The following is an 18,427-nucleotide window of genomic DNA, read 5'->3' on the forward strand; positions in this document are numbered from 1 at the left end:
AGGGAGTGGAAGGAGGAAAAGAATTGAACAGTCAGTCAGTACAGTAGCGTAGTCCAATACAGGTCCTATAGTGAAGTTAGGCTGACATCTGGTGACTGGAGATGGAATTCAAACCAACAGCCTTTGTGTTACACATCATGTGTAAGTGACTGCAATGAAAATCTAAAGAATAAGCTGTTGAAGATTATGCAGTGCATTAACATTACATAAAACCTTCAAATGTTAAGTCGTTATTTCATTATAAATAGCACTCATTATGTATTAAAAACAGCGAAATGTGAAAGATGTGAAAGATGCAGATACCCTTTAAGAACCCAGGAATACTTCCCAAGCCAAAGAAGCACACATTTCATCCTTCTCCTGTAAGAGGATGGCTTTTTGTTTCTGCAGGTACCAAAACATCCAGAGGACCATGGCCACAGAGGAGGAAGGAGGCAGTCAGAGGTTAGAGCGGAGCGGCAGCACAGAGACTGATTCTGATTCTGCTCAGACAGGTACATTAATGACCCACCTCATGCTTTAAAGTCACATCATCTGTATTTTCATGCCATTTGAGGGACTGTTGACTTAAATGAAATAATTAACCTGTTGTCTGTCTGCAGCTCCCGCCTCCCCTGTCAATCACCAGAAGATCAGCCATCTCCTCCAGTCACCTGCTGTCAAGTTCATCACACATCCAGAATTCTTCACTGTGTTGCACAGTAACTATGTGAGTACTACACACACACACACACACACATTCACACCTGTTTACTGTATGTTGCAGTGAATTGTGGCTGTAATACAGCTACTCTCAGCAGATAGTCATCTGTTTTAAAGTACCACACTGATGATACAGACAGCAGGTGGAAACTGAAGTCATGAAAATTTAATGAATCCATCTGGTGATATTCTATATTTATCTATTATCAACAATCTATTCATAATAATTCCTCTGAGCCATAGAGTGCCATTGTTGTCCAAAAACTTTTAAAACACATGTTCCTTCATTACAATGAACATACATCTAAAAGTATATTTTGACTCAGTTTCATGTACACTGTCCTGTTGCCCCAAATACTGACTACAGCACTAAATGTGGATTAATCCACTACTGAAAATATTCCCCAACAAATGCGCTGTGTCCTCCTGTTTGAGTAACATCTCATAAAAACACTGACCAACTGTTTTAGGAGATTAATGAGTTGGTTTTTTTTTGGTTTTTTTTTCAAATTAATTAAATTATTTGTGAGTTGTTTGTAACAATTTACACCTTCAGCAGGAGCAAACAAGCTTGGGGTTGAGACAACAGGCAGGATAGGGAAATGTATTGAGACCTGTCTGTTCAATAGCCAACTCTGAAATCTCAGATGTCATGGTGTAAAGATCAAAACAGCATTTTCTGTCAGTGGTACAGTACCTTACTTTTCTAAATATCAATGTAAACTTGTTCATGCTCTCCAGGCAGCCTACCGGATGTTCACCAGCAGCAGCTGTGTGAAACACATGATTCTGAAGGTGCGCCGCGATGCCAGGAACTTTGAACGCTACCAGCACAACCGGGACCTGGTGGTTTTCCTCAACAAGTTTGCAGACACCCAGCTGGAACTGCCGAGGGGCTGGGAGATCAAGACTGACCCCCAGGGCAAGGTACGACACTTTACACATGTAGAACGACCTTTTAATGGTTTTATAGGAGTGGATGGATGTTGATACCTGATAGTCAGCAGTGCGTCATACGTGGAAAGGCTAACAAAGCAAAATGAACCAAGGACAGAACACTTGACTGATGCTTCTTTGTGTTGTTTTAAGCTGCATAATGACCAGAGAAGGTCAGTTATAATGCAGTCCACTGTCTATCAAGTGTAGCTGAAGTTACATACTCTACATTCTAAAACAGACCAGAATATGAAACCAGTAAATACACACACACACACACTCACATGTAATGTCCTGCATACGGTCTGTCATATTTAAGGTGGAATATTGTAGTTTTTCATTTTAATGTGGAAAAGTAGTTTGCTAATTAATATTTTGCCTTACATAGTGTCATTAAAAGATGTCATTTCAGTTCATATGTTTTCATTTCTCCTAGTCTTTCTTTGTGGACCACAACAGTCGAGCAACAACCTTCATCGACCCCCGGATCCCACTGCAGAACGGCCGCTTGCCTGGCCACCTCGCCCACAGACAACACCTACAGAGACTACGCAGCTACAGCGCAGGAGAGGTATAAACACAACAGTTCAATACATATCCAATCTGAGTTACTCACTAGTCACAATTTGATTCCACATAAATTTCCCTTCCTGCGCTCCCTCACTTTGGAATATAAGATATGGCAAAAAGCAGCACAGTTAATGTAGCTGGAGATACAGCTTGAAAATGTATTGGAAAATGATTGCTGGTACACATTTTACTCCCTGTTTGTTTTCTGTATGCTCTTAAACAGTGAGGCTGCCTCTATTCTAAATCACTTGTTGTCTTCAATTTCTGACTTCCCCACCCTGTCTGTGACCTTTCTAACAACCATTGCTCAAACAGGAGAGAAATGCCTAGTGCAACAGTATGGTTCACTGATGTGTGTTTAATTTAATTGTTGTTAATGCTTTGGTGATCATGTCCTGCTGATATACTGACATTATCTACACACATGGAATACCAGATTTATCACAGGTGAAATGATCAGTTGAAAACATTTTATAGCCATATCAGAATATAATCAGAACAATGGCCCGGGGAAGTTTTATGCCTGTTTTTTTATGTCTGGTGTCATAAAAACATCAGGAAGTTAGTTATTATAGTGTAGCTGTTGGTTTTGCCTGCTTATCAACACAGTCAACAGATGTAGCAATAGCAGAAGCAGTGGCTGTGACACACGACTCATTAAGGCAATTAAGGCACCTCAGCTGTGAGTCATAACTCAGTCAAATCTGAACATGCAGACATTATACACATCTTTAGATCCAGTGTGACTTACACTTTCGGAGGATGTTATCAGCTCTGATGTCCATAATAAACCTTCACAAATCCTCTTAGAAAACATGTAAATGTATTTTTTTAATCTCTAGAACTTGCCTGAGAATCATCAGGTTTTTAAGGTTTATTCATGTAATTTATCTAATTTAGTTTTGTTTCTTTGAACAACAGCTGTGTCCTGTTTGTTCTCAGGCCTCTGATGTGTCCAGGAGTCGTGGGGCTTCTCTGATGGCCAGGCCTGGAAACAGTCTGGTAGCTGCCATACGAAGCCAGCATCAACCTGACCCACAACTGACTGCTCCATGTAGGCACTGTCATAACATCTCATTATTAATTTGAAGCCATGATCAACCACATGTAGTACATAGTTTTAACAGTTCTTTCTGACCACTTTTTAGACTCAGCCTCTGTCATTGTCTCTGTACCTTTCTCACCAGCTTACAATGACAAGATAGTGGCGTTCCTTCGACAGCCAAACATATTTGACATGTTGCAGGAGCGACAGCCCAGCCTGAGCAGAAACCATGCGCTGAGGTAACTGATTTTTAAAGAACTGATTCACAAATAATGATGTGTATCTTTATTTTTATCCTCACTCTCTATTTCCATGGACAGTTTCCATATATTTAGACAGATAGGGTTCCTGATTCACAATGCTTGTTCCATGGAAAAACACATTTATCTTATTTGATATCATCACTCTTTGCCAGGAATGCACTTTTCCCAGTACAACTGCAGATTCATCTGTTGGTCACTGGAGCAATTTCCTGCCTGATTTATCCTGCCAGTCCAGTCCCCAACCCAGCAAAGCTTTGGGTCATCACTGCAGCAAAAACAAATAGATACAGAGGAAGTACCGAAGTTATCAGAATTTCATTTCTGAAACATACTTGTGGGGGTTGTTGGTCTAGGAGGATGAAAGCTGCATTGTAACATGAAAGAATAATTGTCAGTATGATTTGACCGTTCACATCCACAGGATTGCTTGTGCCTTCTAATCTATTGGTAATAGAGGCTATGAGGACGACTGATTGGAACCATCCAATAAGCACAAAATAGGTTACATCTATCTTGACAGACCTCAAAAAGTCAGGTCTCAGTGCCCCAGGTATTTACCTCTATGAACAAGTAACTGAATTGGACTCTTGTACAGGGAGAAGATCCACTACATCCGGACAGAAGGTACCCAGGGCGTGGAGAAGCTGTCATGTGATGCAGACCTGGTCATCCTGCTAAGGTAAAGAACGTCACTCAACATTAAACCTAGTACCTAGTACCAACCTAGATCCCCAACTTACACTTTGGACTCTGCAATGCAGTGAAATAATGTCCTCTCTGTGTCCTGTTCCTGCAGTTTATTTGAAGAGGAAATCATGTCTTATGTTCCACCTCACCCCATCCACCCCGGCTTCAGCTTCTCTCCTCGCTGTTCACCCGCCTCCTCACCACAGAACTCTCCCGGTAGGTCCTCCAGCATGCCAGTTACAAATGTCTGGCGTTCACTCTGCCTGACATGAAACATTAAATATCCCTTGACTAAATGTAATTATTGTTATTACCTGTCATCTCTCCTCCAGATAACGTCCCAGTCTCCATAAATTTAAAACGTCTAAATTAAAAGAAACTAAACAAAAAACAAGCTGAAATACAGAACAAAACACAATACAACAAAGTGAAGATGTGTGTTGCATTTCAGTGTTATTCAGCAGAGAGCAGCTTAGACATGCCAGTACAAAATGCAAAGCACTGTCAGTAGTTTTTATGAGTAGGTGCAGGGGAGATTTTTCTTTTTTGAAATGGAGATGCCAAAATAAAAAGAGCTTATTGTAACTGACATGAGCTGATGGCAGCCATTACAGACAGCCTTTCACATTAAAACACCTATGGGTCTTCCCTTAGAAGGAACTTTTTGAATTTTCTTCATGACACATCACACACATCACACACATCAAGTACACATAAAAAGTGGTAGAATTTTTTATACATACAGAGCTTAGTTCATACTCATGTTTCACATGTTGATAACAGGTTAGTGGTAGTGGTACAAGCTAGTAGCTTGGCATTTTCCTAGATGGGAGATTTTTCAGATTTTCAAAGCTTTCAGCTGCTGGTTCCAGACTTCACCAACATATGTGTTTTAACTGCCTGTCACCTAAAGCCACGGTGTTTGCTATCACAGGAACCAGTGGGCAAATACTTACACACATATGTAAGTGCAGTGAACGCACTCTGGAGCCTTTTTAACAGTAAAGATGCTCATTAATTTAGCGTGCTATCTGGATTCTGCTAGAAAAACATGCACACACAGAGAAACCCCATAATAGTAATCATTGCCGTTTGACAGAGCCTGCTGTGCTATGTTAGGGTCCACTAATGTTATCTTAACGATCTCCACTAGACCTCAAGCGGGCCCCAAGTGTGTGTGTGTGTATGTGTGTGTGTTGGAGTATGCAAGTTATTGATGGGAGGTTCTATAAAGGGAAATTGGGTCACAGCAGGGAAGTCTGGCTTGTAATTGTGCTTCATTCGTTAGCTGTGCTATTGTCTTTGTGGAAACCTGACCTGGAAAAACAGAGTAAGAGACGTTGTGAGCTCAGCTGAACTGCTCCCAGTCGGTCAGTCAGTCTCACTGTAAGAAAGATCCACCATTTTTTACGTTGACTTGTAAAATATGAGCTGGAGATTGGCATGTAACAAAAGACCCTGACTAGAGTCAGATCAGAGGGATCATCATGACTACCTGGTCAGTGTCCATATGAGACCATATGCCACCAGGAAACCTCTGCTCAGCTTTCAAACCAAAGCCAAACTGTCTGATGTCCACTGGGTATCAATACATTCTGTGTTACAGTTGCTGTATACTGACTTCACTCACACCTTAAAACACCTTAATCTTGTGACTACCCTGGTTTTGTGAGATATCGGGCAACAAATGCAGGAAACAAACTCAAGGCTAGTGGTCAAAGAGAACATGGTCTTCCTACATTTGTATATCATCTTGATTTATATGCAAGAAAAAAGAATTAGTGGTGAAATTATCTTCATTAATGTGAAATATGCAGTCTATAATTTGATCATGATGTATGACTCTGAACATTCTCTCATCTATCTAAGGGTGTGCAATCATGTTATCTCCATTTTAGAGGAATAGGCAGAATTACTATTACTGAGGAAGGCTTTATGCCAAGATGCGTCAGCAGATTTGTCATCCTATTGATTGTAAATAAATTCACCTAAAAGATCAATACATGAGGTGATTCTTTTTGCTGTTTTTTTTTAAATGCCTTTTTTCTAACTTGGTTTTAGAGACTATCTTGAGTTTGTAAAAGGAGCTTGCACTTTCATCTATTTCATCTATCTATATTTCAGCTCAACTGCTGTAACTTCATATCCTCCATTTTCTATGGAGGTCTAAAGTGTTCAGTATTAATTATATTATATTATATTATATTATATTATATTATATTATATTATATTATATTATTATATTGTTTCATCCTACTTTATTGAGGTGGTCAAGAACTTCTTTTTTACCATTGGTATTATTTCAAAATAAGTCAGAATTAGTGCCATTCACAGCTAGCTCAACTGTCAGCATTAACATTTTTTTTTTGTGTGTGTGTGTGTGTGTGTGTGTGTGTGTGTGTGTGTGTGTGTAGGCTTGCAGAGGGCCAGGGCTCCAGCTCCTTACCGCAGAGACTTCGAAGCCAAACTAAGAAACTTCTACAGGAAATTAGAAGCCAAGGGCTATGGCCAAGGACCAGGCAAGATCAAGTAAGACTGACAGCATTACACATATGAAACAACTTATTGTACCTCCAAAATAAAACTGAACTATGGACAGACCTAATACCATGTTGTTATATGCTCCCATCACATTGTAGCAGTTACAGCAAATGCTCTAGTAAATATTCTATTCTCTAGTAAATTTACTAAATTTACTTTACTTTGTACTTTAGACAGTACATAAACAAATTTACAGAAGCTGAACAGCTGATAATATAAATAGACTTTTCTTTTTGGTGTCTGGTCAAACTTTAGGAGTGGTTGTAGTTCCAGTGTGATGTGTGATCTGTCGTGTTCATTGTAGGTTGCTGATCAGGAGAGAGCACCTGCTGGAAGGAACCTTTAACCAGGTGATGGCGTACTCCCGCAAAGAGCTGCAGAGGAACAAAGCTCTACGTCACCTTCTTGGGGGAGGAGGGGTAAGACACACATGCTAAATGTATCACCCTGTGGTAGTTTATGTGCTAGTCTCACAAGCTTTTCAATCTTGTGACTTAAATGGCCCGCATGTTTGTTTTTATCATGTTGCATGGAATGAGAAATAAACTGTGACAGAGAGGTATAAATAGATAGATAAATAGATAGCCCATCACCCATAATGTGTTTTTATAGGCCCAAAGAATTTTATATTATCAATATTTAATTGCCTCTCTGTGTCTTCTTGTCTTTTCAGGTTAGATTACAGCGGCCCGTCCAGAGAGTTCTTCTTCCTCTTGTCTCAGGAGTTGTTTAATCCGTATTACGGCCTGTTCGAATACTCAGCCAATGACACCTACACCGTTCAAATCAGCCCCATGTCAGCATTTGTGGAGAACCATCTGGAATGGTATGGAATGTCGCACACGCTCATACACAGTTAATCAGTCTTTTATGAAACAATTAAATTACTGTTAGGTGTATTAACTAGGAAACATGTCACTGAAACATGAGGCTATGTGAGCGGTAATCTCTATAATTTCCAAGCAGCAACTTATGTGTTGTGTGCACCATGTCAAAGGTGAACATCCAGTCAGCACTGTACACTTGTTTGCTCTCTGTAGTTATGTTAGTGTACCTTCAAGTACAGGTAAGACTGGAATATTGATTACTTAACATAAAAATGTAATGTAGATAGTTTATGGTCTGTGATATTGGTATATTGGTCTGTGAGAGAGAGACTGGCATGTGTGATGGAATATTACTTTTATGTGACAGCGTCTTAGTTGTAGTTTACTGATTTCTTGCGTGCATGTGTGTGTCTGTGTGTGTGTGTGTGTGTGTCCAGGTTCCGTTTCAGCGGTCGTATCCTGGGCCTGGCTTTGATTCACCAGTACCTGCTGGATGCTTTCTTCACCAGACCCTTCTACAAGGCCCTCCTCAGACTGTCAGTACACCCACACACATCACAACATTTATAATGTCTCATTTATGTCTTTGTGATGTAATTGTGTGTGTGTGTGTGTGTGGGTAGATGTTTGTTATTCTGGAGACATACTTATACACACATACTTACACACAATCATGAAAGCGTAACCTGCATAATTTCACTCAGATCAAATCAGTTTTTCACCATGAAATAATTTTGTTCAAACACTAAGTTTCCACTGCATAGGCTTTAACTTTAACTTATGGTTCATGTCCTTCCTGTCCTTGTTATTTTAGCCAACAGTACAGTACCCTGGTATACAAGCACTGTATACCTGTGTACTGTATATACAGTAGCTTTGTGGGTTGCATGTGTGACCTCTGTGTGTTCTACAGGCCAACAGACCTGTCTGATCTGGAGTATCTGGACGAGGAGTTCCACCAGTCTCTGCAGTGGATGAAAGACAACGACATCACCGACATCCTGGACCTCACCTTCACCGTCAACGAGGAAGTCTTTGGCCAGGTCAGCTCGTGTGCTTGTATTTGTCACCATAGATGACAGCATTAGCGATCTGTTATACATGTAGATCTCTCTCACATGTTAACTAGGCCCTTCCTGTGTTGCTAGGTGACGGAGCGGGAGTTGAAGTCAGGTGGTTCCAACCTGCAGGTGACTGAGAAGAACAAGAAGGATTATATAGAGCGAATGGCCAAATGGAGGGTGGAGAGGGGTGTGGTGCAGCAGACTGAGGCACTGGTCAGAGGCTTCTATGAGGTAAACAACACTCATTGCATTCTTCATTTGTTAATACAGCAATAAGATCATAGGCCTACTGATGCCAGCTGGAGTAAGCCCAGCAAAATAAGATACAAGCTATAATCCACGGTGAAACACTTTAACACCATGCCAACACCTCCAAGTAATTATTTTGAGCTGTGAAGTATTTTAGTTCATTTAGTATTCAGTGCAACTATATCATAGTTCACACGTGTGTATACATGAATGCAACCACACACTCTGAAGGCAACAGAAACACTCACCTGTCTTTTTTTTTCCCTCCATCCCAGGTTGTAGACTCCAGGCTGGTGTCTGTGTTCGATGCTCGGGAGCTGGAGCTGGTTATTGCTGGGACAGTTGAGATCGACCTCAGTGATTGGAGGAGCAACACAGAGTACAGAGGAGGTATGTGTGTCTGGGTATAGTCTGGCTCACATTGTGCTTGAGTCTCAGCCAGATTTTATTATTATTTTTTTTTCCAGTTTTTACACTACACTAAATATGATTCTGGAGCCAGCAAACAGCCTGTGAACTAAGCTCAGCATAAAGACTGAAAATATCGATCAAGGTGTAAAAATGTAGTAGTATTGACTGTAGAGATCCTGGTAGCAGATTTACACTTGGACAGAGCCAGGCTAGCTGGTTACCTCTATTTTCAGTCTTTGTGCTAAGCTAAGTTAACTGGCTGCTGGCTTAGACTTTCCTATACAGACATGTGAATGGTATGAATCTTCTCATATAACTAATTAAACTATTCTTTTGAGAAAAAAGTCAACTCACAATGTTGAGAGCTTCCTTTCAGCTCACTAGTAAAGATGTAAAATGATCTGAAATTAAAGAAAACAAAATCTCAAGTATTGTGAACTAGCCTTCACAATACTGGAGCCTTATTGGTCAACAGTAGCAGCCTCTTCTTAATTCAAATTAGTAAAATGTCTGAATTGAGTATTTCCAGTTCAGATATTCCAAACTAGGCCTGATTGGATGTTTCTGTAATGAGGGAGAACAAATATTATAAGCATTTATAGTTACATTTAATTACAAATTACATACAGTTGTTTTATTACATACAGTATGGATTTATACAGAAGTTCATATAGAAATTGATAATGCTACACTTGTCTGTCTAAAGCCCTGTCACATGTTAACTCCCTGATTCCCACTGACCAGGTTACCATGACGGTCACATAGTAATGCGGTGGTTCTGGGCCGCTGTGGAGCGGTTCAACAATGAGCAGCGCCTCCGCCTGCTGCAATTTGTCACAGGGACGTCCAGCGTACCCTATGAAGGCTTTGCTGCCCTGCGGGGATCCAACGGTCTCCGGCGCTTCTGCATCGAGAAGTGGGGCAAAGTCACATCACTACCCAGGTATGTAGCCTTCAAAGGAAGCCACCCAGGAGGCATCCTAACCAGATGCCCGAACCACCTCAACTGGCTCCTTTTGACACGAAGACACGAGAGAAGAAGAAGATGATGTCATCAAATGTCTTATTTTGCTCAACCAAGAGTCAGAAACCCTCAAATATTCAGTTTATATCTCATTTTAACATATCACTTTAACAGTTAATCAATTATAAAAACAATATCCAAATACATTTGTCTGTCTGTCTGATAAAGCAATACTTTTGGACTACAGTCAGTACAAGGTGGCTGGTGAAATGGTACAACTGTCAGCCACCTTCAAAATGTACCACCACTTATTTCTTTCATATATATCATTTCATTACTGGTACTTGGAACTTTATATAAATACTCTGACATTGCCCACATCAGTTTGCAACAATGCACCAACTCAGCAGAAGAGCTATTTTAGTATTTTTCCCCTTCTGCAGTGTAAGTAGATGTGGAGTTGTACGAGGTGTGATCCTCTGACCTTACAGTAGGACATTAATTTGGTAAGCAGCAGTTAAAATGTGAGTGCGCTCAGCATAAACAGAGAGCAGGGCTCTGGTTTCACTGCAGAGCAGAGAGCAGTGCCAGAGTTTGACCTTGTGGACAGTAGAAGTTTTAGCATAACAATTACAGTGTACTGTAGGTCTACAAATAATAAGAGGTTTGGAGATAGTGGAGTTGGTTCCTGTGTGTGTGTTTGTGTTGACACAGTCAAGTTGGCTTACAAATCTAATACAGTTGTCGGCAATAAGATTTAAAACTTGCTCAGTTCAGTACATGCAGTGGCTTTGGTGCTAAAACCTTTACTTAGTCCTGTGTGACCAGTAGCTTATGGTGAATTACACAGCATTTCAGCATTTTTTTATTTATGAAGAATAAATGCTGAAATTTTTATTTATTTATTTGTAAATATGAAGCTAGAGCCAGAGTCCAGTTAGCTTAGCTTAGCAAAATGGCTGGAACAGTACAAATGAAGTGTAAAAATCTTGTGATTTAAAAACAGGCTGTTGTACCTTTCTGTTCAGTTTCTAGCCATGACACTGTCTAACACATCTGCCTGTTCCTCTCTCTCAGGGCTCATACTTGTTTTAACCGCTTGGACCTGCCTCCATACCCTTCATACACCATGCTCTATGAGAAACTGCTGATTGCTGTGGAGGAAACCAGCACGTTTGGCCTGGAGTGAGAAAGACACATCCAACAAATCAACACTGAACCCCTCTCGGTGAAACACTAGCTGGGGCAAAATGCGAAAAAAGCAGCTCTTCCCGGCTTATTACATAATACAGATACCTGGATTGTACTCAACAAAGTCTACGGTCATGTGGATATATGTATGTCACTGTTATGGTACTATGTGGTGAAGTCTTTCACTTAACTATGCCGATCTCTATGACAGCACCCAGCACTTAGTACACAACAGCAGGACTACAGTTATTTTTGTATTAATCATTAAGACTGGAAAATATGAAACAGTACACTTGCTTTTTAAAAAAGACAGTTATATATATATGATATATGCATACCCAAAGAAAAGGTATGTAAAATGGAATCAAGATCATTTATAGTTGCATGTACTAAAATGCATCATCCATTCAGTACTTACAGTAATAAAAATGCTAACAAAAACTAACAGCAACAAATGAAGATAAATGTACAGAATGTAAGAAAAAATGAAATAGCACCAACAACAAGACCTGTACATAAAATCTAAGACATTAGTATGACAGCGAAATATTTGAGAATTTGTTGGAATTTATCTTAAAATTTATCCTCACACCTGGGTTGAAATTTTGAATCGACAGAAGAGATTAAAAAAAAATATGAATTGCAGCTTCTAAGATGTTGAAATGTTGACTAATGAATATGTAGATCTTTTCTGTGAATTCAAACTTTAATGCTAATGATGTGTTCAAAGTCCTCCACACATTTTTCTCAGGTGGTTTGCTACTCTTATACATTCAGATAAATCTATAAATGTGGCTTTAAAGAAGTGGTTCAGAGTTTTATGCAGAAGTCTAGAGGCCCTGATCCAAAAGGAACAATCATGTCTGGTTTTTAATCTGGAGAATATTTATGTATTTTATCTGGACTGTGGTGGGCCAATAGGATCCTGCCTGAGGATCTCTGACTGGGATCTAAACAAATGCATAATTTCAAGGCCTCAGGGGTGATTAGTACAACATTACAATCAAATCTAAAATTAGAACCAGTGTACAGATTGTTAAATGTATAGATATTGTCTGTTTGCTCCAGTGAGAACAGTAATTGCAGCACATTACTGAAAGGAGAGGGAATTTGGAATTTGGACAACAAAAATATTCAGAGCTGAAGAAGTTTAGGATACAGGAAACAGAAGCATGGATTACTTTTTCTAGACCACTAGGAGCAGACAGATACAGATCAGATAAATAATAATTCAGTCAGTCCAGGATGAAGCTTGTAAATTGATATGAAACTGGAGCCCAAAGCTGCAAAACTAGTGAGGATTTGGATAAGATGACTAAAATAATCTAGAAGGGTCTGGACCACTGAATACATCAGTGTCAATTATACACATCCATACACCATCTCTCGTTATGCTTTCTGTTAATTATAGCAATTCAGTGTCAGTCATTTGAAAGCCAGTGCTGTTCTTCAGCAAGATTGGTCTGGCACACTGAAACTGGAGAAAGAGTAATATAGGGATAAAAATATCAATTGTCCTTTAGTCTAATTCAGATACAGTGCACCCACAGCAAACCTAGACAAAGGGTGTAGTGACTCCCTTAAATGGGTGGGTCTACGTGGTAGTTACAGACTCTACAACTGCTATAATATGTCATCCAGTTCTGATACTCAAGAAGTATTGGTATCGTCCATGAAAGCCTGAAAGCCTGTGTCCCCGTGTTTCGGTCCAAAGCGGACAGCAGCTGGGCACAAACGTGTCATGTTCTCCTCTGAATGGACAGCAATCTTACCGACAAACAACTCCGACAGTCTCTTCAAGCCTTCCTGCTCTGCAAGGCTTTCAAAAGCAGAGACAATGATGTCATGTCTCCTCTAACAAAGTAGCCATCAATTCCAACACAAGGGCTTCTAGGATTCCTTCTGTGGAGGCTGAGTGTGATCACGTTGACCAAGCAAACAGGTGGAATGCGCAAAGAACGCGCATGTGGACACTCCAGCTGGGTAAAAGGGACTTTGGTTGGCCAGAGAGGTGCTTCACCTGTCAGCATCTCTGGCCCTGCTGTTTGAATGGGAGCTTCTTGTACTCTTATTCAAGTCTTCCACTGATGAACTTCTCTCTGTCTGTGTACCATCACCATAGTGTTGCTCTGTGCACAGAGCAGGTACTCCAATATCTGAACCTTTACTGTCTCAAACAGCGTGACTGGTGCAAAGCAGCAAGTGGCTTCAAGGGCTTCATCGGATCGGCCTCCTGACCCGATCCAGCCCTTCTGGTACAAACTTATGATGTGGACGGGCCCTTGGATGAACCAGTGTAATATATGCAATAGTTAAGACTAACTTAAATCTGTTCCACATTCTGCCATGTTCTTTCAGACAGTGACTGACTGCAGTGTTCCCTCAGCATTCCCAGCCCTTTGTCTACATCTGTAGTCCAGTAATGAAACTGTGCCTCAGTTACTTACTGCCTCATATGTGGCCTGTGGTTTTGTGGGGCTTAGTGATTCGTACTTGAGCCCAATATAAGAAAAGTCGCCAGCTCAGACATTTTCATTGGTTCTTTCTGAAAACAGTTTGCATGTTATCCAAGTGTCAGTGTGGATTTCCTGCCATGCTATAAACACAAATCAGGTTTATTGGAAACTCTGAATTTACACTAAGCCACTTCATGCGTCTTCATGGGCTGATAGCTATCTAATATCAAAAAAGTGTTAATGAAGCCAGAAGCATTAAAGCTGAATTGAAATCTGACACATTTTAACCAAATGTTAAAAAGGTATAAAAGCTTTCATCTCTCAAAGCCACATTCATTATCTGTAGTTGTCCCAAGTGTAATTGCACAGTTTATCATTGCAATCACTGTTTCCGGGTGCTTCGGGGTACCACTGCATATATGAAAAAAAGTTGTACAAAGCCTTTTCTATCTTCTGAGGGAGCTGTGTAAAGTCTGATAAATGTCCTCAAGTGATGTCACTTGAGTCAGTGTCATTTGGGTATGAAGAATGAAAAAAGATCTGAAAAAAAGGTCTTAGAAAGAGAGACCTGCTCATCTCTGCGCGAGGTTCCAGGCCACATTAGCCTCTATTAGTATAACAGACAGTTGGAAAAAGGGAGGAGCAAGGAGGTATGTTACCCAGTTCAATATATTATCTGTTTTTTTGTATGTTTGTTTTTTCATTTAAGTAATAACCCTAACACCTAATGAGCTGATATGTTCCCTCAAATGTAGGCCCACTCTATTGAGATCCATATGGCAGTGATAGGGAACAGTAAACCCTGTTTTTTCCGGTTCCCATTATTTGCTATATAGAGCTGGGGAACATAGGACCCTGGGAGAGGACATATGTAGAACTGGGGAACACAGGACCCTGGGAATATAGGACCCTTTGTCATGTTCCTATTATATGCCATATGTATCTTGGAAACATAGAACACCTGGGAACATATGAATGACTCCATTGTTTAGCTTAAGTCATTCCACTCCTGGAGCTGGATGCATCAGCTGTTCATAAATTCAAACTAAGCTAAATACACCTACTAACTACCAGGTAGTCAGTTGAACCAAGTGACCAAATGACTAGCTAATATCTGAGCCATTTAGATTAAAAAGCAAAAGAGGTATGGTCAACATCCAACCTGAAATTTGATAAATGCTGTTGTATTCATTCATTCACTGTTGAAGATTTAAAATGACATTTCAGAAAAATAACACAATATACCTCAAATTATGAAACATTTTACTAACAATATTTGACTAAATTAACAAATTAGATTAGCACACTTGAATATTTCCCATTCACCATAAATTGTATGAATACTATGCACCAGAGTGCAGAAAGATATATGTCTTGCATCTCTTAAAGGTCATTTTTGGAAGTTCTGCTAGCTTGTATTGCTACACTGACTTCCTGTTTACATAGTTGATGGCTCTTGACTGGACAGCACTACATATGTTTCTTAGCTTCTTGTAATGCAAGTAATGCAAGTGCAACTCTTAGTAAATCGCTAATTAGAAACTAGCAAGTAAAAATGGCCTTTACATTCTAACTTAGTAATGGTTTATGAAGAGCTGGTGCAGTCCACTGCAGTCACTTAACAGCTTCTGGTGGATTACCAACACTCTATGTAACAGACTGGGGTCTACCCCCCTTAGCATCGAGTGCAGGAAAAGTAAGACAGTTGCATCTACTGAATGTTACTCTGTCAAAATGAAAATGTATTGAATCACAACAGGAGTTATTCCAGATATTACAGTCCAATTCCATCATTGAGTGCCACTGCAGGAAGTAATGTGTTCTATGTATAGCAAGTCGAAAAGTAAAGGTGTGGAGGACAAGGTGGAACTTTCATGCAGATGAGAGTTTGCGTCCCATCACAGCTCTCCAGTTATTGTTCACCTTATTAGTAACCCTACACCCAGTCTTTCCTGAACCTCAAACACACCGTCTATGCTATGCCAAGTCCAAATATTGTACAAAAGGGAGAATTTTAACTGTTGACATTGGATGAAAAAAATGTCTTTGAATGTTACCTGGAGATTCACAGAATTACCCAATAGTCACATTATTATCTGACAGTGTTGTTAAGATATTATATCTTTGAAATGCCAAGTGTAAGCGGGGCCTAAATTACACACAGGTAAAACCGTTTGTTATCCCTGAAAGATATTGACAACCTGTATGACTTGCCTGTTGTCCTCCCAAGGCATGCTGGGATAGGCTCCAGCTCCCCCACACCCTGACCTCTGAGGTGTTTCACACACATTGATGTTAGAGAACATTTGGCAACCATTGTTAACCATCAGCAGCCTGTCGGATTTCATGCTTCTTTATTCCCCACATGATGTGAGACTATTTTCTTAGACAACAGTTGAATACACAACTTCACTTTTTTATCATTTTCATTTGAAGGACTACCGAGATCAGCATCTCAAATTATGCATGATATCACTTCAATCGTGCTTTATTTGCTTTTTAGCTACAGAACTGATCAAAATTCGGTGATAGGGCACTACAAAAGCAACAGAAACACAAGATTTTCCTGTTTAAGAGTATAGACTACAATATATGTAAAGATTAGGCAATGCAAATTTAAAAATGAATTTGATCAGAATCAGATGTAACTATCTCACTCTTGTAGTCACTGTACTGGCAGTCAGATAAGTAGTACTGCAATCATCTTTGACAGTGGCGAGGCCTTATCCACACATCTCTACAACCAATAGGACAAGGCTGTGATTATGTTGCATTCCCTGTCTTTTTTTTTTTTTCTACAATCTTTTGTACTGTTATTTATACTGTATTGTAATTATAAGTACAGGAAAGTCCTGAAGCTTTCCTTGAATGTTTTGTTTGTTTGCCGTTTTTTGATGACGTGACAAGAAGCATCAGTCGAAGAGTTTGCCTTCACTTTTGAAGCCTTTGTGTTTTAATATGTGTCTTTTCTATTATCTATTAAGCTAACTGGTTATCTGTCGCTCAGTGCAGGAAATGTGCTACCGTGGTGTCTGATTTTTGTTTCCATGCAGCTCACAGTGTCTTTTTCTGTTCATCACTGTCTCCGGTGGCATCGTCGGTTTCATCGTCGAGGTTCTGTCAACATTTTCAGGAGCTTTTCTTCCATGTCATAGACATCTTAATGTGTTATAAATTTCAAAGCCACATGTATTCAGCAAGAAATCTGTGCTTTGACAACAAATAAGAGGTTTTTGTATGTAATTTGTTGAAAATGTAGACGGTGTACAGAAGTCTTGTTTTTATTGGGTTAATATGTTGAATACATACATTGTAGATCGTGAACACTGATGGTTGTTCTGGAAAAAGAATGGTTTAGAACACTGTCATAACACTGATATGTAAGTGCACTGATTGAGGCTATTGTAGAAATATTTAAGTACGCTTTTGGTAAAGTAAAAAATCATGGGATATCCATAGAAAGATAAGGTGGTGGCAAATTGTAGCGGCAGTTTGGTATTTGTGTGTCTTCAAGCTATTTATTTGTCCATTTTTATTTTTAAAAAGGGAATTTAACAAAGGGAATATGAGAATGGCTGGATGGATGGTGGCAACTTTGCTCGGAGGTGACACTGAAGCATGCCTATTTTTTTGTTTTTAGTTTTTGTGTGTGCGTGTGTGTGTGTGTGTGTGTGTGTGTGTGTATTATACACATATGTACATAATGTTGAAAAAAGTACAGCTGTGTTTTGTCTGAGAACAGGTTGCTAAATACTCAGGCTGTGCTAACGCTCCACCATACCATACAACTGTTTATGAAGCTCAATAAAAAGGTCACTTTGTTACTTTGCTGCCATTGTGTGGATATATTGTACAGACGGAAACTAAAAAAAAAAAAAAAAAAAAAAAAGACATGCAGGTTAAAAAGTGACAATCAAATCTCACGGTTCCATCTTGACCTTGGAAATAACTGTAACAACAAATAATCCCCCCAGTCTGAGAGGGAGGGTACATCTGACCTCTCATTCTCACTGACCTCTGACCATTGATATTGTTTATATAACTACACTGCAAATTCCAAACACCATATACAGAGGCATGCAGCTGTAGTGGTTGAGAGGACAGTGTTGTATGTTTAATGGTAGTAAAGTATTGTTTTAAAAGCTGTAGCCACTGCAGTTTGTGTTTAGAACCTTAGCGTTGCTATTTTTGCTGAAGGTGTGAGATCATTCTCATTTTTTATATGCTTTGATATAAGGTTATATAAAATTAGTATTACATAGGAGCTAACTGGCTAATTTTATTAGCAGTAGTTGACGTTGTTTTCTTAAGAGCAGAAAAAAGCAGCATTATGAAATTAAAATGTAATTGGGGAAAAAAGCAGCATTAAAATAAAAACAGAATCTAAAAAATGTCCAAACAAAATTTCTGTTAAGATTAAAAAAAATATCATTATTGTTGTTTTACTATTTCATAATTACTCATTTAGTTACTCCATCACTTTTAAGGCGGAACGATTCTTTATTCCTTTTCCATATGAAC

The 18,427-nt window shown here is 39.5% G+C and overlaps 1 protein-coding gene across 1 annotated transcript in view; it reads left to right on the forward strand.

Annotated features, from left to right (window-relative positions):
- LOC108881545 (E3 ubiquitin-protein ligase HECW1) overlaps positions 1–17,730 on the forward strand; it is a 60,457-nt gene extending 42,727 nt beyond the window's left edge. The window contains 18 exon segments of the mRNA XM_018673616.2: positions 391–494; positions 603–709; positions 1,444–1,629; positions 2,075–2,209; positions 3,151–3,262; positions 3,396–3,492; positions 4,112–4,195; positions 4,313–4,419; positions 6,618–6,732; positions 7,049–7,130; positions 7,132–7,163; positions 7,418–7,570; positions 8,009–8,107; positions 8,485–8,614; positions 8,720–8,866; positions 9,160–9,274; positions 10,040–10,238; positions 11,337–17,730. Of these exon segments, the coding sequence (XP_018529132.2) occupies positions 391–494; positions 603–709; positions 1,444–1,629; positions 2,075–2,209; positions 3,151–3,262; positions 3,396–3,492; positions 4,112–4,195; positions 4,313–4,419; positions 6,618–6,732; positions 7,049–7,130; positions 7,132–7,163; positions 7,418–7,570; positions 8,009–8,107; positions 8,485–8,614; positions 8,720–8,866; positions 9,160–9,274; positions 10,040–10,238; positions 11,337–11,448 (2,116 nt within the window). The 3' untranslated portion in view covers positions 11,449–17,730.
- Positions 17,731–18,427: the final 697 nt, after the last annotated feature.

This window comes from Lates calcarifer, linkage group LG24, assembly GCF_001640805.2.
Source record: "Lates calcarifer isolate ASB-BC8 linkage group LG24, TLL_Latcal_v3, whole genome shotgun sequence".
Taxonomy (NCBI): Eukaryota; Metazoa; Chordata; class Actinopteri; family Centropomidae; genus Lates; species Lates calcarifer.